A 22,325-nucleotide genomic window follows, 5' to 3' on the forward strand; every position below is an offset into this window, starting at 1 on the left:
GTTCCATTTTTTGTCATCTGAAATAGACAAAACAATTACCAATAAGCCCAAAAGTAAAAGCAATGCTGACATACTACAACTAAGCTGAACGCTGTCAAGTTGTAAGAAAGTATTTTTAGGCTAAACACACCAACCAAAAAAATATTTCTAGATTAAAATGATAATATTTTAAAGTAGATGCCTTGTGAGGACTTTGTGTAAAACCTTCACTTTTAAAGACAATGTGGGGACTCAGTGGGGGAAGGGCACCACTAGTCAATTGAAAATCTTTTGCCAACCATGGTAGATTACAGCGTACATTGTGGGGACTTGACGTTTACCATACAAAAAATATAAGAAAATTAGCAGTTTCATACCTCGTTACAGAAAGTAGACTCATGCTGTGAATGCTGGGTGTGATGGTGATCGTCTCCAGAGGTACCATCTGACTCCAGACGATTACTGGCTGCTTCCGTTCCATTTTTTGTCATCTGAAATAGACAAAACAATTACCAATAAGCCCAAAAGTAAAAGCAATGCTGACATACTACAACTAAGCTGAAAGCTGTCAAGTTGTAGAAAGTATTTTTAGGCTAAACACACCAACCAAAAAAATATTTCTAGATTAAAATGATAATATTTTAAAGTAGATGCCTTGTGAGGACTTTGTGTAAAACCTTCACTTTTAAAGACAGTGTGGGGACTCAGTGGGGGAAGGGCACCGCTAGTCAATTGAAAATCTTTTGCCAACCGTGGTAGATTACAGTGTACATTGTGGGGACTTGACGTTTACCATACAAAAAATATAAGAAAATTAGCAGTTTCATACCTCGTTACAGAAAGTAGACTCATGCTGTGAATGCTGGGTGTGATGGTGATCGTCTCCAGAGGTACCATCTGACTCCAGACGATTACTGGCTGCTTCCGTTCCATTTTTTGTCATCTGAAATAGACAAAACAATTACCAATAAGCCCAAAAGTAAAAGCAATGCTGACATACTACAACTAAGCTGAACGCTGTCAAGTTGTAGAAAGTATTTTTAGGCTAAACACACCAACCAAAAAAATATTTCTAGATTAAAATGATAATATTTTAAAGTAGATGCCTTGTGAGGACTTTGTGTAAAACCTTCACTTTTAAAGACAGTGTGGGGACTCAGTGGGGGAAGGGCACCACTAGTCAATTGAAAATCTTTTGCCAACCGTGGTAGATTACAGTGTACATTGTGGGGACTTGACGTTTACCATGCAAAAAATATAAGAAAATTAGCAGTTTCATACCTCGTTACAGAAAGTAGACTCATGCTGTGAATGCTGGGTGTGATGGTGATCGTCTCCAGAGGTACCATCTGACTCCAGACGATTACTGGCTGCTTCCGTTCCATTTTTTGTCATCTGAAATAGACAAAACAATTACCAATAAGCCCAAAAGTAAAAGCAATGCTGACATACTACAACTAAGCTGAACGCTGTCAAGTTGTAGAAAGTATTTTTAGGCTAAACACACCAACCAAAAAAATATTTCTAGATTAAAATGATAATATTTTAAAGTAGATGCCTTGTGAGGACTTTGTGTAAAACCTTCACTTTTAAAGACAGTGTGGGGACTCAGTGGGGGAAGGGCACCGCTAGTCAATTGAAAATCTTTTGCCAACCGTGGTAGATTACAGTGTACATTGTGGGGACTTGACGTTTACCATGCAAAAAATATAAGAAAATTAGCAGTTTCATACCTCGTTACAGAAAGTAGACTCATGCTGTGAATGCTGGGTGTGATGGTGATCGTCTCCAGAGGTACCATCTGACTCCAGACGATTACTGGCTGCTTCCGTTCCATTTTTTGTCATCTGAAATAGACAAAACAATTACCAATAAGCCCAAAAGTAAAAGCAATGCTGACATACTACAACTAAGCTGAACGCTGTCAAGTTGTAGAAAGTATTTTTAGGCTAAACACACCAACCAAAAAAATATTTCTAGATTAAAATGATAATATTTTAAAGTAGATGCCTTGTGAGGACTTTGTGTAAAACTTCACTTTTAAAGACAGTGTGGGGACTCAGTGGGGGAAGGGCACCGCTAGTCAATTGAAAATCTTTTGCCAACCGTGGTAGATTACAGTGTACATTGTGGGGACTTGACGTTTACCATACAAAAAATATAAGAAAATTAGCAGTTTCATACCTCGTTACAGAAAGTAGACTCATGCTGTGAATGCTGGGTGTGATGGTGATCGTCTCCAGAGGTACCATCTGACTCCAGACGATTACTGGCTGCTTCCGTTCCATTTTTTGTCATCTGAAATAGACAAAACAATTACCAATAAGCCCAAAAGTAAAAGCAATGCTGACATACTACAACTAAGCTGAACGCTGTCAAGTTGTAGAAAGTATTTTTAGGCTAAACACACCAACCAAAAAATATTTCTAGATTAAAATGATAATATTTTAGGGTAGATGTCTTGTGAGGACTTTGTGTAAAACCTTCACTTTTAAAGACAGTGTGGGGACTCAGTGGGAGAAGGGCACCACTAGTCAATTGAAAATCTTTTGCCAACAAAGGTAGATGAGATTACAGTGTACATTGTGGGGACCTGACGTTTACCATGTAAAAATATAAGAAAATAAGCAGTTTCATACCTCGTTACAGAAAGTAGACTCATGCTGTGATGCTGTGCCTCCAGAGGCACCATCTGACTCCAGATGATTACTTCCTGCTTCCATTTCATTTTTTGTCATCTGAAATAGACAAAACAATTACCAATAAACACATTTTGCTAGTTCAAAGCCTGCATTCAATATACTGTAAAATAAGGAGAGATCACAGAACAGAAAACAGGAAAAGAATGCTGATAACACTAGATCACTTCTGTTTTACTCCAAATAACCCCTGCCACACCACAATAAATTTAATAATGAGCTTTCCATGATCCTTGACCCAGCTGAAGAGGAGGTTGCTACAAGTTACAAGGCAAGGGTTGCAAGATTGGAAACACAAAGATGGCACAGGGTGGACACTGAATGCACTTTTACAAAATGTTGCATGGTAGCTTTACAGAATCGAGGTCTAAAGCCAATGGCTCAGCAGCCCAAGAGCAGTAAACAGACAGCAGTGAAAGAGCTTGCTACTGTAGATGCTGGTCCCAAAAAAGGGAATGTAAACAATGGATCTGTAATACTGACGTGACACTGAGTGAAATGGAGCTGTGGAAGAGCAACAGTGACACAGAAAAAGCAAGAAGAAAGAACTTCAGTGCAACAGTGTTAAGGAAAGAGCTGGAGGAAATGAGATTAGCATTAGCAGACTCAGAGCACAGTGAAGCTGCAGTGTTACAGCTGATAAGTGGTATGAGTGAGATGAGATGGCATGCAGGAGCATCACAGACACCTTAGAATGGAAGAAACTGGAGTAAAAAAATAGCATTAGTGAAACATGGAGTAAAGCTGGTATACATGATTGCTTGGTACTTTCTCTAAGCGGCAAGATGAGATATTCCTCAGCACCATTAATGAGACACTAGAAAAGAAGTAGCTGGAGTAAATTCAATTAGGATAAGTAACCGTACAATGTAACTGAGGTACAGCATCACATCTGTATCACTGTTGAGTTGTTAGAGAAGAGAGCATTTTACAGCTCTGCTGGGAGAATCTGAAAAAGACCAAATTATAGTATACAAAACGAGAAATATATGACATGAACAGCACAGAGAAGGCATCTTGTAACAGTACTGAGATAACCCTGGTAAAGGAGTAAATGAAGTTAGGTTTAGAAAACGAACAGCAAATGGTGCAGCATCATGAGATGGATGGATCAGCCGAGCATAGTCTACATGAGAGAAGCTCAACAGGTTAGCAAATGCACAGTGTGATCAAGGAATAGCATCTCAGAGGTGTCATGGTTGAAGGCGATGAGGTAGATGTGCATAGTCCACATGAAAAAAGCAGAAGGGATTAATACATGCAAAGCAGGTTTATGGAGCAGCAGCGCATAAATGTCATAACTGAGGTATATGAACAGACATGCACTCTCAGCCTGACATGCACCAGCAGCCTATTAATGACGTCAGTGCCGCTCCGCCACAACAGTGTTTTTGTGAGTTTTATGAGTAAAAACAGCGAAACGCGTACTGCTGGGCAGCAGGAGTTACACTGAATATATAATGACGTTGCCATACTGATAATAAGGTAATTAAATATGGAAACTTTCAAAATAAAGCCTACCACAGCAATAAGACATGAATGTCGGGTTTATTCACAGAAAAGACAAACAGGCTGCTGCTGAAACTCATGAAAGCCATGCTGACAATTAGAACCGTTCATCAAAAACTGTAATATTGATTAAAACTTATTAAGGATTCTAGGAGCTAATGACAACGTACAGTCACCATAGTACTGATTACTTTTGCCGTCTCATCAACGTCGTCACAACCTCCTAGAAAGTTGTCAGACAACGTTCATACCTTTCTAAAAAATTACATTACAATGTTATGACAATGTAAAGAGCACCAAGCAGACGACGCTGTGGGCATTGAAACAGTAGGTTGTCAAAGTGTAATTGTGTTTGCAGGGCTGTTAGGAATAAAACCTGACGGTTTGGCTTCCTAACGGGAATTGGCTTGATGGTTGCCGTTAGAGACCATTAGGAAATAATCAAACATATGTGGAATCAGTCCCAGAACACCTGATTAAACGATCGGAATCCTTCACACTGTGATATTAACCCATCAGGAAAACACAGAATACCATTAGCCACTACTGAAAACCACCAGAAACCAACAGACACTTTTAATGCGTTCTATGATTTTTATTCAACAGGGAGGTGCATTAAATGTCACTCTCTAGCCATGTTATGGATGAAAAATGGATTAAGTGATGATATCGCTAAATAACAGCAGCCAAAAGTTAATGTGCCATTGGGCTGTTTCAGCCATTGGCAGAGAGCACATGACGTGATTGGGGCTGAGACTGCATCTGTCTGAGAGCGCATGTCTGCAGCCAGACTCTCCTGATACTGGTTGACTACTTTACACATTGTGCAGACTTAGCATTACCTGTGTGAACATGCTTGAATTTTAGCAGTTTGCTTACCTGGACGCCAAAAGCAGATTTGTGCTGTAAATGCTTGGTGCAATGCTGATCATCTCCAGAGGCACCTTCTGACTCCAGATGATTGTTGTCTGCTTCCATTCCACTTTTTGTCACCTGAAATGGACACAACAGTCATTATTAAACACAAAAATAAGAGGGAAATCCTGTTATGGAAACAGCATGCAACATGTTAGCAGTACCATACTGTAACTGATTGGAATTGTTCTGATCATCTCTAGATAGTCTGCATAAACTCAAATTAACAGTATCCTTTAATTTCAAGCTTCCATTTACATTATGGATATGATATCTTAGAAATATATTCACTATTTGGTATTTAATTATCCACAACTGGTACAAGAAGTAACATTCTTACCTCACTCCTCCAGGGACAATCACCATCTCCATAATTATACGTAATCTCCTCTCCAGGTGTTATGTCTCTTAAAGCAAAAAGGCACAAATGTGGCCTTCCCTCCACAATGATTCTCTTCATTTTACAGTTGGGGTTAATGTGGTCGTCATTAACCAGTCTTCCAAGTGTGCCATCATCCCTTGCAGCATCAATGCTGAATTTGAACAAACAGAAGAGTTATTTAGTGACAAAAAGTAATATTTTAGTTGTATAGTTGTAAAATTTAAAAATGTAATGAAAGCAAACAATACACTATTTTCAGTTATTTCACTTAATAATAGTGTCATTATCATTTTGCTCATATTAATATATTATCATTGTTAGACTATTCACAGTTTCCTTCTACCTCTTAAGTAACTGTGCTCAATATGCGTCTACAGGCAGGGGTGATTATGCATTTTGAGTTAAGGAACATGACATTTTGTTAAATAGAAATAGTAGTGAACTAAAGAAAGACTACAAAGCACAATATGTACGTCATACATAAACAGATTAGAAAATGTGGAAAACAGAGCTGGATAACGGAAATTATACTAAATTTAAAGATGATGCGAACTAAATCCACGTGTGGCTCAGGATCAGGAGGGTCAAGAGGTCATGATCTTAACCAATAACTTTAGAATTACGACCAGCACCTCGCTGGTTCTGATGCGGTGGCCCTTTAAAATCGCGTCAGGGGAAAGTTGCTATACATTTACCGAAAAAGACAACACGACTGAATAAGGCGCATTATAAAAGCTAGCCAGGTCGCTGTTCTGATAAAAACACACGTCATCATTAGATGTGATTAAAAACGGAGGGGGGGGGGTCGATCACAGTAAATGGCCAACGCGTCTGTAAACAAAACGACGACGCTGCCAAACACCTCGGCGCTGATCACAGATGAATGTTAGATCTTTAAAGGTTTAAATATGAATGAGTCGCAGTAATAAAGCGTTTATAGCCCATCTAACACCAGCCTCCCGTCCCCATCTCCGCTCAGCGCGGCTCTGAGCGCCGCGGCCGAAACCTCCCCACCTTTAACCCCGCAGGCCGAGAGAGAAGAAGGGAAGAGTTACTCACGTCCAGAGCTTTCCGTGCCAGATGAAGTCGAACAGGAACGCTTTCACGGCGCTGTGATAAACCCGCTGTCTTCTCCGACTCTCCTCCGCACTGATCAGGTCTCCTCTGTACTCCAGCACGAACTCTCCTCTCGCGAAGTTCGTCACGGCAAACACTCCCCTGCCTTAATCAGCAACCACAGACCGCGCTAACACGACCTTCTCTGTGTCGAGGTTCAGTCAAAGCTGATCTACCTGCTCTGCTCACCTTTAAACGAACCAATGTACTTCACATCCAGCCCCGCTCTGTCGCGGCCGGCGGTGATGTGGAAAACAGCGTCGTTTGTCGGGCTCTTCCTCCTCATTACCAAGCTTTCACCCTTAAACACTTCACCAGCTTCTCTACGGAAGACGCGTTAAACATTCATAGGCATCGTAGCGCGAACTGTCTCGATAAACGGGCTGATACAGGGAGGCAGGTTAAAGGCCTTAAATGCCCCGTCAGGGCTGAGCTAACAGGCTAGAACAGCCAGCTAACTAGCGCTAGCTAATTAACGAGAACACGGCACTACTGAAACTAAAATCTTAAATTTACAGCACTATTAAGGTTTATATTCGAGCACAGTTTATTAATTAAACATGTAGTCGCTGAAAACATTCCGTCTGATGGTGAAAGTTCACTCACAGAGCTCTCAGGCGCTGGGCTAGCTCGGCACAGTCACTTCGGACTGGGAAACTGCAGCACTGATCAAGGTGATACCTCATTGGCTCACAGTTCCACTGATTGCTTCCCGTTTCAACCAATCAGAGTTCAGCATTGCTGTACCACGTGATCAAGTGTGCGTCCGCAGTTGTTTTTACAGTCTTTGGCCACAGGGGGCGTGTACACACTTTGAGCAGTTCCCCCTAAGCACTCGCACACTTTTTGTCGAGATTGTGTTCATCTTGGGGACTTCAGAGATTTTAAGGGGGGAGGTTCAGCCCAACGAAATAGACATGCTACAATGGTTAACTTTGTGGGGACTCGATTTTTGGTCCCCACGATGACACACGTCCCCACTTTATTGGTGTGCTTACTGGCTGAAGTCCCCATATTATAAGGTTTACAAACACACACACGTGCACACACACACACACACACACATGTGCACACACACACACACGTGCACACACACACACACACACACACACACACATACACGCACATGTGCACACACACACACACACACACTCACACTCTGTCTGTCTGTCTCATTTTCTCTCTCTCTCCTCCCTCAGCTGATTCGTAGATGCCGCTCTCATAACCCCACCCACCGGCCCACCTTTGAGCAAATCAGAAAGTTTGTTCATAGAATCAACCCTCACAAAGTCAGTCCTGTGGACATGATGATGAACCTGGTGAGAACTAAACACACACACACACACACACACACACACAGACACACACAGACACACACTAAAGCAGAGACTAATATGTGTGTGTGTGTGCGTGCGTGCGTGCGTGCGTGCGTGCGTGCGTGTGTGTGTGTGTGTGTGTGCGTGTGTGTGTGTGTGTGTGTGTGTAGATGGAGAAGTACAGTAAACACCTGGAGGTTCTGGTGGCTGAGAGGACGCAGGACTTGATGCACGAGAAGCAGAAAACAGACCGGCTGCTCTACAGTAAATACTCATCTTAATCCTTTAAGACCTACACTGACACACTTCCACCTTCCACAACCTCAGCTAATTAAATAAATCATTCAGTAAATATTTCTACACACTATATTTCTGAATTAGCCCATAAAATCACAGTAGCACAAAAATTGAGCACAAATTGAAAAAGTTTGTATTGAAAAAAACATTAAACACAATATCAAAAGAGTTTCAACACAAACAACTGCACAAAACCTTGAAAAAAAATGGACCTAAAACTAAGTTTTTACATTTTTTGTTTTCAAGTTACACCCTTTTTCCTGGGCAGTGTCCCAGGAACATTGCTTATATATGAAAGTTCTTTTGGCAGTTTCTGTCCACAGTTACAAAAGCTGCACTTTGCAAACACTTCACAAGAAATAGATCAGTTCTTTATATTTGGTCACAGTCTGTATCATCTGCATCTGGATGCTAAAACCACTCAGGAGTGTAGATTGAGTCCTCTCACTTACTCCTGCCAGTTCAGGGAATCAGACCTTCATAATCGTCGTTTTTAATGTAACATTCAAAAACTGATGCAGTTAAATCTCCACATTCAGATCTACACCAAGATACACTGAAGCATTTGGACACCCCTGTTGGTCGCTGCTCTCTCTCTACTGCTGTCACTCTGTGTGTGTCTTCATTAGCATTTGCATTAGATTTAATCTACAGCATAAAACAGCAATTCTGGAAACACCCCGAAAAAAGTGATGCATGCAATTTACTTGATTCAGTTGTGTGTGTGTGTGTGTATGTGTATGTGTGTGTGTGTGCAGGTATGCTGCCTAAGCAGGTTGCTGATGACCTCAGACAGGGAAAACCTTCCCAGGCTCAAAGCTACGTCAGCGCAACTGTGTTCTTCAGGTAAATAAATAAATAAAGAGTTAATAAGGCCTTCCTGGATTGAGGCCTTCTTGTGGCGGAAGGGCTTGTGTGGTCTAGGGATCTTCAGAGCCAAGTTGTCTGGAGCAGTATGCTCCTGGTAGGGTCTCCCAAGGCCCAGTCTACAATGATAATAATATTAATGTTAATAGTCAACAGTAATACAGAATACAACAGATGTATTCATTCCACAGTTCTGATTCAGTCTTTCTTTCTCAGTGATATTGTGGGCTTCACACAGCTGTCCAGCACCAGCACACCGTACCAGGTGGTGGACTTCCTCAACAAACTCTACACCACCTTCGACGAGATCATCGACAACTACGACGTCTACAAAGTGGAGACCATTGGAGATGCATGTAATTTTTTGTGAAGTTATTTTATCCAAGAATTGGAAATATGAGACATTCTGGACACTAATTTGATGATAGTTTCATTCTGGATATTAATTTTAGTTTAATTTCATTTGGGTGATGACTATTATTATTATTATTATTATTTGAAACAATAATATATTAATATAATAATCTAAAGATAATTTCTCAAAAATGATATTTTGTAAAATGCAATAAAATTAAGAATCTGTGATTTGTTAATTTCTCTTTGTTAAATTTCTCCATTTATTTAACTGGCAAAAGTATAAAGAAAACATTTCCAATGTTTTCACAGACCAACTTAATTGTACTTTTGCAAATATAAACAAATTTAGAAATTGATACCTGCAATACACTCAAAAAAAAGTTGGGACAGAAGAATGTTTACCACTGTGTTACATCACATACTATTTGTTGCAGTTTTGCAAGTGGAATTTTTGCCCATTCTTGCTTGATACAAGACCTTAGCTGTTCAACAGTCCGTGGTCATTATTGTCTAATTCTCCTTTTCATGATGCACCATGTATTTCCAATAGGAGACAGATCTGGACTGCAGGCAGGCCAATCAAGCACATGCAGTCTGTGTCTATGAGGCCACGCTGTTGTAGCATGTGCAGAATGAGGCCTGGCATTATCTTGTTGGTACAAGCAGGGACTTCGCAGGAAAAGACATTGTCTTGATGGTAGCATATGTCTCTCTAAAATCCCAGTATAGGCCTCTACGTCAACGATACCTTCACACATATGCAAGTCACCCATGCCATGGGCACTGATGCCCCCATACCATGACAGATGTGGGCTTTTGCACCTTTCACTGATAAAATGGATGGTTCTTTCGTCCATCCATTTTTCTCAAAAACAAGCTGAAACTCATCTGAACACAGCACATATCCACAGAGTTCCAGAGAACTCGGTGGCGTTTCTGCACAGAATTGATATATGGCTTTCTCTTTGCCTAATAGGGTTTCAAGTGACATTTTATGATGCAGCAGCAGACTGTGTTAAGTGACAGCAGTTTTCCAAAGTATTCTCAAGCCCATTTGGCCATATTTAACACAGTAACATGACAGTTTCTCATGCGCTGCTGTCTGAAAGCTTGAAGGTCACATACATTCAACAGTGGATACCATCACCTATTACCAATTCACCTGCTTATTGTTGAATGATTCAAAATGGTGTAACTTGAATATTCTATAAACCTTTCACTCTCATTTTGTCTCTGTCCCACCTTTTTTGAGTGTTGCAGGCATTCAATTCAAAATTTGTTTATATTCATAAAATACCATCAAGTTGGTCAGCCAAAACATTAAAAGTCATTTCTTTGAAATTTTGTCAGTGAAATAAAGGTTCAAGCGAATTAACAAATCACAAATTGCTATTTTTACTGCATTTTACGAAATGTTCTTTCTGGAAATGGGTTTGAACATTGTGCGTATTTGTATCATACGGCCCAATTTTTTTTATACTATTGAAAACAGTGATTCCAGTACTTTGCACTGTAATTTGGTTGTTTGACAGTTTTGAACAGTAGTACAAATACCGATAATGATTATGATTATATAGTCAAACTAGACACTTGCAGTTTTTGGCAGCAAAAGAAATCTTCCATGTTAGTGCAGCTATAGCTATAAACATTAACCACACAAAACAATGGAATGACATAGTAATGTACTTCAGGGAGTGTAGTCCTTCTAGTCATACCAAAAAAATGCAGATAACATACAGTGGGGTGAACTGTGTGCACCTGCGGCTAACACGCCTACCATAAACAGCAATAACACAAAAATGAACATGATTATATTGGCTAATTATATATTCACCACAGCACAGCACACACAGGTCTGTAGCTAAACAGTGTAGATAACTGGCATGGTTGGTGGCCGTAAGATGACTTAGCCAGTCAAGTTAGCCACTTAGGCAGTTAGCCAAGGAGCTTCCACAACTATTAACAAGCTGGCTAACTCACCTAAAAACCTTTAAAAGTCTCCCAACTGACTGCATGTTGTGTAGACTCTCTCTCAGGTGTTTATTTATAGTCAGTGAGGTTGAAACATCAAGAAGTTGATGCCTAGACACTGCTAAAATTAGCATTTCCTCAGTTTTGGAGGTTCAGTGCTGCTATATGAAGAGTCAACACACCCAAAGCAGAAGTGCTGAGGGTGCAAATTTGTCAAAGTTTATCAAAGTTCGATGTGAAATTTTGCAAGCAAAATATATTTGCCCTGCATTATTTGCAAAATTGGTCATTGCTGCAAATTTTATTGAAATAAATGTAATTGAGCTCACAAAGATTTGCTAACAAATGCAAGTGTGAGTGAACTATAGATTATTTACAGTCTGTATGTGTAAATATGGTGTTTGACATTGAGTATAATTTTTGTACGTGTAGATATGGTGGTCTCTGGTGTGCCGCGTGAGAACGGGATTTTGCATGCATCAGAGATCGCCAGCATGGCTCTGGATCTGGTGTCTGTCTGCAAGACCTTCAGAATCCCTCACAAACCCCAAACACAGCTACAGATCCGTGCAGGGATACACTCAGGCAAGAACACTCATACAAACACGCCTCATTTTAATGGAACTGTGGCAAAGTCTTAAACCGTAAACCTTTCTGTTTCCTCTGTGGGTAAAGTTTAATCTTCAGAAAGCACTGTTAGTGAAATCTTCTCATGTGTTTGCAGTGTTTGAGGGTAAACTTTAATGTGGTTCCTCAGGGCCTGTGGTGGCTGGAGTGGTCGGCACCAAGATGCCACGTTACTGTCTGTTTGGAGACACCGTCAATACTGCCTCCCGCATGGAGTCTACCAGCGAAGGTAGAACACACCAACTGCTGTTCATACTGCCACTCTTAATGATACAATCCACTCAGTTTACCCTCATAGTTGATCTGCTGAGACATGATTAGTGTCTGAAGTTGGCTGCTTTAATTCTTGCACTGAAGCTGCAAGGCTGATTGTAAATAATGGAAGGTTATAACCCACCAATAGATAATCCCAACCTCAGATGCTCTAGAGCACCAGATACCTACTATAAAATCAGGTGAACACAATTATTGGGATTTTGTCAGTTGTCTTCTGATTGTCCGTTGAATGTACTTCCATCCAGCAAATAATATCAGTCTGGTTAGAAACCCACAAATGCAAGTAGGCTGCTCTGCATACCATGACTAAGCCTTTCGGAGCAAGATAGTCTCAGAATTTGAAAAGCTTGTTAAATTTATGACATCTTTAAAAGTTGTTTAAGACTTTGCAAATACATTTGTCTCCAAAAAGTGAGTTTGTTCTGCCCCTTCATGTCATGATAGCATGTCAATCAAACGGTCCCTTCCTGTCAAAGTAGCCGATTCTTGGCAACAGAATGCACCAGACTCTCTGGCACATAAACCACATAAGCAAGTCTATTAGAGATTACTTTCCAACTCAACATTGTTTGAGGAAAATATGAAAATGTGTGATGATTCCAGAACTCTGTTAGCATCATGCTAATTGGTGGGGTATACTTGTAGCTACATTAACCTCATTGGACTAAGGACACAAACTTCAAACACCAAACATGTCTTATCTGTTTGACTACATTTGGCATAAGGGCAAAGTTTTCTTGAACTATCGACTTGTTAAATATTCTTGTGAACTAATAAATCTTCACACTCAGTAGTTGAAGTAGATGAAATGGTGTTTGATTGGTGTTTGTTGTTTACTATGCTTGGTGTTTAGCTCTGAAGATCCAGTGCAGCTCCAGTGCCTTTTATCTGCTGGAAGAGATTGGGGGCTACATGCTCACATGCAGGGGGGTGCTGCAGGTCAAGGTGAGGTGTATACACTCTATAGCAGCTCTTTTCCAGTCCTGGAGGGCCATCAGCTGCTTTGATGACCCCATGTTTGTTGGGTCAATTTATTATGCTCTAGAATTGTCCTGACCTGACTTGGATTAGGGCCTAAATTAAGCAAAAAAAGGTAATCATTCATTAAAATAAGTAGAAATATGTCATGTTTAGCTTGTCCGATGCAGATGTAGACTTGGAAAATCATATTATCTGACCAGATGATGCCTAAATGTTCACAAAATGTATGTCTTTTACAAGCATCATGTAAAACAATGTAATGTTTTTTACAAGCTTTAGATGTCTATGTTAAGTATAAAATGGCCAAAAATTGCAACAGTATTAGCTTATTGCCAACATACTAGCAAGTGGTCATGTTTAAAGGTTCAAAAATATGTTACAATTCAGTCAGTTTCCCAACATCCAACACATTTACTGGCTTTAGTCAATCATAAAAGTTTGTTCCACTAGTCCGGAAAATGGTCAGACCCCCCCCCCACCCTCAACACACACACCCACCAACACATTGTCAGTCTCTGGTAGGATAAGCATGAGCACTAAGTGAGGCAAAGCATGCCTGACTAGCCAAGAAGGACTTCTAGAGGAACGTACACAAGCTTTGGAATGCCATACCAGCAAAATACTGAACATGCTGTAACTTCATGGGTCAGTTTCCCAGGCCTAGATTATTTTAGTCTAAACTAAAAAGAATTTCCAATTGTGATTCAATGTCAAGGCAGCAATTTAGTCCAAGACCAAGCTTAATTCACATCCGGGAAACTGGCCTCTTGAGCAAAAGCAAGTTAAGATCAGTTTACACCACTGGATGGACACTATTGTTACCCATCGGTGGGTCCAGATTTCCTTTCCTCACTTATAGGGAAACAGAAATACGCTTGAGTGGATAAACATATTACTGGCCCGTCTTTATCTTTTTTTTATGTAGTTAGTGTTTAATGCTCATATTTGGTGCTCCTGCCCCTCCCTCTTTCAGGGTAAAGGGGACATGGTGACGTACTGGTTGGAAGGGAAGCAGCCGGCGATGGTCAGTAAGGAGAAGAGAGCAGAGCCAGTGCTGGACACAACAGACAAAGAGAATTTCTCCAACATCCCTGGAGTTATCACCTGCAATAACAACAACGACCTGCTGTTTGACCCCAACTAAAGCTCTATTGGAGCTGGATTAGTATCACCATCGGAGGCTGTATAATGTCATTTGTTGGGATTTGACTGGCAAATAGGCTCAAGATAAAGAATCTGTGTAATTTACCCAAATTCCCACAGATTTCAGGTCATAAGTCAAGGAAGTTCATAAATAATGTTCACATATGTGCTATACCACAGGACACACTTAATAACAATAACAATACGGTGCACAGATGTGCCTATTAGCAGGTTGTGCTATTTCATCAGTGGGCAGTGGATTGGAACAAGACTAATTTACAGACGGAGCTTTTAGTTTAGCCAATTACAGAAGACAATTCACTCTACACTGCAGATCCATACTGGATTAACATCACCATTGACAATTATTACTATAAGACTATAAAAACTACACATCCTATAGATTCATACTGGATTTAAATATCTCCAAAGTTACACCAAAATACAACAATTTCTAACAGATAATTTATTTAAATTATTTATAAAAATCACAATAAATATATCCAATGCAATACAATGTTCTTGCTTAACAGCAGGCTATGGTTGCAAATTTCAACTAACAGCACAATGGTTTTTAATACCTTGGTGTATTAATACAGGATCCAGTAGATGTGTGGTCAGATGTGTTTATATTACAGTGGCACTGAATGAAGCCAGTCAGATTTCTTTTTAAGAATAACATTTTTCACACATTCTTTATCTCTTAAACCATTCCTTAGCTGTCAGTGTCTCTGATCTGCTCCTCTGTATGTGTTTTATTATTTTAGCGTACTGTGACGTCCATCTACTACAAAACGCAGAGTGTTAAGATTTGTTTTCTGTAAACTGTATGGCTGTATTCACTGTAAAAAACATTAATAATAATGCCATGCTGTAGGCTTATCAGCAGCTGTTCATAATGTTTATGGTTGCTGTGTAAAGGCCAGTCTGTCTGTGCAAAAGTCTTTGACAAAAAAAAAGTCAACATCAAATCACTACTAACCTTTTAACCCTTGTAGTTTATGTCGCTGCTCATATTAAGCAAGATTTATAGTCATTTAAAAGATCATCTTGTAAGCTTTGATTGAGGCATAGTGACTTTTCCCGAGTTTCACTTGTGAACACTTGACAATAGAGGAGAAAACATTATGATTCATACTGACTTTAAGTACCTCATGGACCAGGTTGATCTTTTAAACAAGGTAAGCCTTCTTGGCAGTAAAAATAAGCTGGTTTCAAGTAAGTATTATATCAGTTTTTCTATGGCTGCAATTATCCGCATCTTTTTGGAGAAGACATTGCTTTTAATTGTGTGGCCACTAAATAAGAGTAGACAGTTTATGGATAGCTGTGATATCAGAACATAAATCACCTTTGACTGAACTTCAGATACCTAAAATATTGAATTAAATTATTGAATTAAAGCTGTCAAAGTTAGTGCATTAACGCAATAAAGTATTAATGTCACTAATTTTTTTTGTTAACAAATTTTACTTGTTTGACCCCAAACCATCCATAATGCAGGCCGAAGCTCAGCCACAGTGCTGTGTATGTCACGGACAGAATCCGTGACTGTAGAGCTCTTGTTCGAATACAGCTTTTAAATATCTTTTAAAGCAAAACCTTCAGCACCTTCAGCAGACTACACTGGACATAGCAAACTAGCAAAAGCACCAGCAAATCTGTAGCTAATAAAATACTAATTTTATAAAATTTCATGTTTAAAAATGTCAAAACAGGCAAATTCTTGTTTTATAATTTGTTTAGAATTGTGAAACTGAGTCACGCCACCACAATGAAATGATGTTGATTTAAAATGGAACAGATAGAAAGTGTACTATCCCACTTTACCTGATTGACTGTCCAGTTAATCAGCAGTGATTGTTAACATCGTTAATAGTGTTAGAATCTTTCATTTAACAATATAAGCGATCCAGTACTTTAGAAATGTGAATTCAGTGCAGTTGTGCATTTATTATCATGTATGTTTATTCACTGTGGCAATAAATAAATAAATAATGTTCTACAAAACAGAATATTTGAGTGGTTTTCCTCACAAACAAACATTGATCTACAGCCATGATTAACATCTGTTAACATGTTCTTCTTTTAAAAAAACGTAATGTGTCTAATAAGCTATACTATCGTCTCATCGCCCCATCTGACGTTGCCATGATAAAAGGGAACCCCAGTTAGAGCAGCGTCCATGATGAAACCATCTCTGAATGCCACGCCCCCACCGGTGTGTGCGACCACGAGTGTGTATGGCACACTCTTCCCCACACACTCCTGCTGTAACGCACTGAAACCCACCGGCTTCTCTGGTGCCCCCTTCAGGCCGCCGGATGCACAATAGTCCCTCAAATTCCGCAGAACTTTCTCTCTTTTTCCTACGTGGGTCTTCCCTGACCCCACTGACCCCCTGGAAGACGACTCACTGCTGCCCCCTACGCTGTACAGACCCTCCAGGTCCTCTGGGGACACTCGGCCTAGTCTGTTTTTCTCTTTTCTCTGGGCACAGCAGCGCCCCCTGCAGGCCTGGAACCTCAGCCATGGCCAAGGCCATGACCGGAACCCGTTGGTTTTCAGGGCGAGGATGATGACGACCAGAGCAGGAAAAAAGACGGCAGGGCCCAGAGCTATGAGGGGCACGGGGCCCAGTGCCTCACCCCTCGTTCCGGACACGGCGAACATGAAGCCGAAGACGAGGAAGATGCTGCAGAAAGCCACCGTCATCCCCACTCGAGGGTTGATACCGTCGGCACGCATTTCGTCTGATTTACTCAAACAGAATCTGATCTTGTTGATTCCAGTTTTGATTCTGTTCACTGTTTGAAGGTGAGGCCAGTCTCGTCTCTGAGCTGAGCCCCTCTTTTAAGCTCTGTTAATCACACATGTACTGCTGTATTGTTTCTATAGTGGGAGGAGGGGCTCCTCTTTTGAGTCTTGGTTCCATTCACATTAACAATGAATCTGAGCTGTGAGTCAGGAGGGAGGGATGTGTTCCTTTTCCTGTTTCAGGTGAAGGTTACTGGAGGTCGAGGCACGAGGCTCTGAAACTCTAGTGCTGCTCTTCGGCAATGTTCTCCACTGTTCAACAGCGGGTGAGCAAGTCTGATTCACAGACACACAGAGAGAGACAGAGAGAGAGAGAGAGAGAGTATTGTGTTGAATGAAAGCGTAACCAATCCCCGTCCACACATGCACATATATCTGAATGAACTCAAACAAGGTCTTTAAGGTGTAAAGTTGACAGTAAAATTGTTTACCTATTGTCAATATCGACACTAAATCAAGTGAACCAAAAACTACATCATTTTTTTGTAAGTTACTTGTGATTTTAAAAGTTTCTTTTAAATTAATTTTAGTTCTTTTTAAAAAAAAATCTGCAATGTTTAGACTATTTCACAGCTATTAGAAGGTTCTTTTCAATTTTTATACATTTCTTTACAAGTTACATCACACTTGTACTTACGTTACTTTACAGTTGAAGTTACTTTATAATTGTTAGAAGTTTACAGTTTCCTAATGTTTGAAAATCGACCTGTTTGGACCTGTTGAAACTCCTCTGGATAAAACTAATTTCAATGATTCCCTATATTTCTGTACCATAACCCAAAAGATGAGTTCACTGGAACAATCTTTACACAGAAAATTCTGCAATACAAATTTCTAGCAAGTAAAATGTTTAATGGAATAAATATTCCAATGTTTGGTGAACATCTCAGATTTACACTGTATACATTTTACTCCATTTAACTAAAGCATTACATTTACATAGACAGTTTCTAGAAAATGATCTTCATTCAATGAAACTGTCCAGCTAAGTTTACGGACACGCATGGTTTAAAGGGGTGGCCAGAGTAGCCAGTGCCCCCTCTGACCCCCCGCCTCTCGCTCGATGCTGCCACCCTGCCAAAACTCCCTCCACCCCAAGTGAAATTTTCTAGAACTGCCACCAAGTAAATACGATATATATTTAACCAGTAAAGCATAGTCACTTCAAATAAAATAAAACAAAAACCTATTTTTACCAACAGAAACCAAGAGCTATTGCTGTCATTTTGCTATATGATTTAAGTGCAATTACATAGTTATTACATAAGTATTAATAGATAATTACACAACTGCATTAACATTTGATTTACATTCTGTATAAACAGGTTTTTCTCTGCACTTCTAATTTTTTTCAATATGAAAAAAAATGGAAAGTGGAAGAACATAAAGGACATCTTTTCTTTCTGGCAAACAAAACTGTACATACACTAACTTATCAAATTCAAAATATTTTCTTTTCTACTTGTAAACACACGTGGTGTGGATTGAAAGTTTGGAATCTGCACTTTTCACACAATTTCTGTACTTCTTTCAATGCTCAAAGTACAACATTTTTGTTCTTGCTGGGAACAACTGTGACTTCTAAGGGCTAAATTAATAAAATAACACTAAAATAAATAATACTCACCTATTGCAAGTCTCCACAGGTGCATCCTGACGCATCCAGAGTGAGATTGTCTCGTGAAAAAAATTAAAATTGCGAATTGAGTAATAAGCGGAGTAGTAAGTGGTGCTGGGGTCCGTACTGTAGTCTGTCTCAGATGTCTAGACCACCTAATTAAACCTCTACTAACAAATACTTATTAAATACACTCTTATTCTTTCAGTGCGCTGAACTGTGTGGTGCAGAACTGATAAAGATTATCTGACCCCAACTGTGAGATTCAGCTTAAACTCTTCAGTCTTCATCCAGGGTCCAGACGTGGCTCCACCCACCCACCCACACCCTGATTCTAGACAAATATAGACTCATCATGTCTCTATATTTGTATCTGTACTTCAGCTAAATGCTGCCTTTGCCTCTCTGTGCCGCTCCCGCCAAAATTCCCTCACTCACTTATGCAATCAGTTGATCTACCTGGATTATTCCCGTTTTGTGTTGACACTGTGTTCTGCAGTTCATATGAAAATGGAAAATATTGGGCTGTTTTTAAATATCGTCACTGTCCAAAGAAAAACAGGTATCTCCAAAACGGCAACTTTACAGGAGACAGCAACAATGTTGTTAACGTTTAACTGAATTTAATGTAAAGAGATTTTATTCCAAGCTATTCTGAAGCATTTCAGCTGGTCTATTCATCATGAAATAGGCCAGCCGGTGTGCTCAGATTACATAGAAAAATAGCAATCTAAAAAAGTGGAAAAACATGTTTCGGTTATTTATTTATTTACTTTTTGGACAGCGACGATATGTTGATATACTCCATAACAGAAATAGAATATATTGCCCAGCTGCTGAATTCACCCCTGGGCCAGAAACAAAATATACACAGGCACAGGTTTGTTTTTATACAATGCAAAAAATGCATATCAAAGCGCCTTTGTGCAACAATAACATGTCCTAAATGTATTATATGTGAAACAATAATATACGTCAATGATATCATACATATATATCACTGCTGTTGGAACAAAACCTTGTACCTCCAAAATGGTAACTTTACAGGAGAAGGAAACAACATACTTCACTTTTAATGTAAGTCAATGGACTTTTTTCCAAGTAATTTAGGGACATTTCTTTTGGTCCATATATCATGAAATTTACACACAAAGGTAAAGTAAAGTAAAAAGTAAAGGGCAAAAAGTACTTTCAAATTATGAAAAAAATATTTTTTTTTCATATAAAAACTGAAAAATGACAAAAATGGAGATGTTTTGTAGCGACAGCAGCAATATATATATGTATACTAACTGGCTGAGGGAAACTGGTGGGAGTTAACAAAACCCGCTGATCTTCTGCCAACAGTAACACAAACAAACACCACCAAATGTGTTAGTAACATGTTTACTGACACAACTAACATAACACAGTCCTCACATTTCAACACACTGTAAAGGGCAATGGGCACTTTAAAATCCTGTAGAAACGCACAGCAGAACAGTGGTGCCACAATACATAAATATTTATATGCAATAATAATTTGTCCCATTTGTATTATTTATATATTACCTATATGAAATAATAATGAGCCATATGTATTATATTTATGTATATGTAATAAGAATTATCTAATCCTAATCTTAACAAGAAATGATTTAACTTTCAGTATTAAAAATGAAATATGGAGTTTTTATAAATAACACTTTACAAAGTCAGGACACACATTAACACACACACACACACACACGCACACACACACACACACACAAACAAACACTGTGCCCTGAGTGTGTGAAGTTCCCTGGAAAGCTGCAGTGTCCTCAGACGCTTCCGGCAAATTCCAAGGAGCGTAACAGTTTGAATTACATCGACCGACTGCCAGCAACACTAAAGAGCCAGACACACACACACACACTCACACACACACACACACACACACACACACGCACACACACACACACGCACACACCCACACAGACACACGCGCACACACACACACACAAGGGCTCCAGTGTCAGAGAGTGTTAGCAAGATCTCTGTCAGTTATCTGTTGGGCAGCCGTCGCTAAGCCTACACACACTCCCGCTGTCATCTACACATCACACACACACACACATTCTTGGAAATCCACTAGAAACACACTCACATAGAATAGTTTACTCGCTCATATAAACACATGCACTATGCAGGTAAACTACGTTTTCACAAGATTCCTAAAAATCTCTTTTCATCAGTTACATTCAAACTTTTGTTTGTTTCTCAACGTAAAAAAGCAAAGAACTTTTGCTTTTCATCATCTACGGTACATAATATCATTAAAATGTTCTGAGAATCTGGAGAAATCTCTGTATGTAAGGGACAAGACCAAAAACCAGTATTTGCTGGCTGTGATCTTTGGGCCCTCAGGCAGCACTGTATTAAAAACAGTGGAAATCACTGCATGGGCTCAGAAACACTTCTGAAAAACACTGTCTGTGAAAACAGTTTATGATGGTATAGGGGGCACTAGTGCACATGGAATGGGTGACGTGCACATCTGTGAAGGCACCATTAATGCTGAATGATATATACGTTTTGGCAACATATGCTACCATCCAAACGACGTCTTTTTCAGGGAAGGTCTTGATTATTTCAGCAAGACAGTGTCAAACCACATTCTGCATGTATTACAACAGCATGGCTCCATATTAAAAGAGTCCAGGTGATAAACTGGCCTTCCTGCAGTCCAGACCTGTCAACACTGAGAACATTTGGCGCGTTATGAAATGAAAATCATGACAAAGGAGACCCTGAACTGTTGAGCAGCTAAAATCCTATATGAAACAAGAACAGGAAAACATTTCATTTCAAAACTACAGCAGTGACTCCTCAGTTCCCAAACGCTTACAGAGTGTTGTTCAAAGAAGAGGTGATGAAACTCAGTGGTAAACAGGCCCCCCTCCCAACTTTTTTGGAATGTGTTGTTGGCATCAAATTCAAAATTCTAATTCAATAAAATTTCTCAGTTTGAACATTTGATATGTTGTCTTTGTAATATTTTCATTTAAAAATATGGTTTACATGATTTGATTCTGCACAGCGTCCCAACTTTTTTGGAAATGGGTTTGTAATGTAATCATCATGATTGTTGTATTTCAACTGTGCAAATACCCTTATTTGTTAGGCTTCGGTTGGGGAAAAAAGGATTAAACGGTTGAAATGAACAAAACAGCCCAGTCAGGATTGTTTTGTCTGTGGTATCTAGGTAGACACAGCTAATCAAGCTTTCCTAATGGTTTAGGAGTTCAGCAGCTGTGAGTTGTTGGGAATGGAAAACAGAGGCAGCAGCTCCATGTCAGACCTCCCACAGACAGGAGGACTATGCTGTCCCTCATGGCCACATGCTGAGCAGCTGAATCTCACTCTTTTGAAGTAAACATGTCCCAAAGTTTGAAAATCGTCACTACAAATTGTCACTACCGAAACACATATTT

At 39.6% G+C, this 22,325-nt stretch overlaps 2 protein-coding genes across 2 annotated transcripts; one reads left to right on the forward strand and one right to left on the reverse strand.

Annotated features, from left to right (window-relative positions):
• Nucleotides 1–7,564: 7,564 nt before the first annotated feature.
• On the forward strand, nt 7,565–14,436 carry LOC118822937 (atrial natriuretic peptide receptor 1). Its single transcript, XM_036592263.1, has 9 exons — nt 7,565–7,588; nt 7,800–7,919; nt 8,087–8,180; nt 8,972–9,059; nt 9,297–9,436; nt 11,841–11,993; nt 12,166–12,264; nt 13,165–13,256; nt 14,266–14,436. The coding sequence occupies exons 1-9, from the start codon at nt 7,565–7,567 to the stop codon at nt 14,434–14,436; spliced, it is 981 nt and encodes a 326-aa protein (XP_036448156.1).
• Nucleotides 14,437–16,364: 1,928 nt separating this feature from the next.
• Nucleotides 16,365–19,171, reverse strand: LOC118822673 (transmembrane protein 215-like). Its single transcript, XM_036591879.1, has 2 exons — nt 18,880–19,171; nt 16,365–17,528 (listed from the first exon to the last, which is right to left on the reverse strand). Exon 2 carries the CDS (start codon nt 17,181–17,183, stop codon nt 16,551–16,553), a length of 633 nt encoding a protein of 210 aa, XP_036447772.1. The 5' UTR covers nt 17,184–17,528; nt 18,880–19,171; the 3' UTR covers nt 16,365–16,550.
• Nucleotides 19,172–22,325: the final 3,154 nt, after the last annotated feature.

Source organism: Colossoma macropomum, unplaced genomic scaffold (genome assembly GCF_904425465.1).
Source record: "Colossoma macropomum unplaced genomic scaffold, Colossoma_macropomum, whole genome shotgun sequence".
NCBI lineage: Eukaryota > Metazoa > Chordata > Actinopteri > Characiformes > Serrasalmidae > Colossoma > Colossoma macropomum.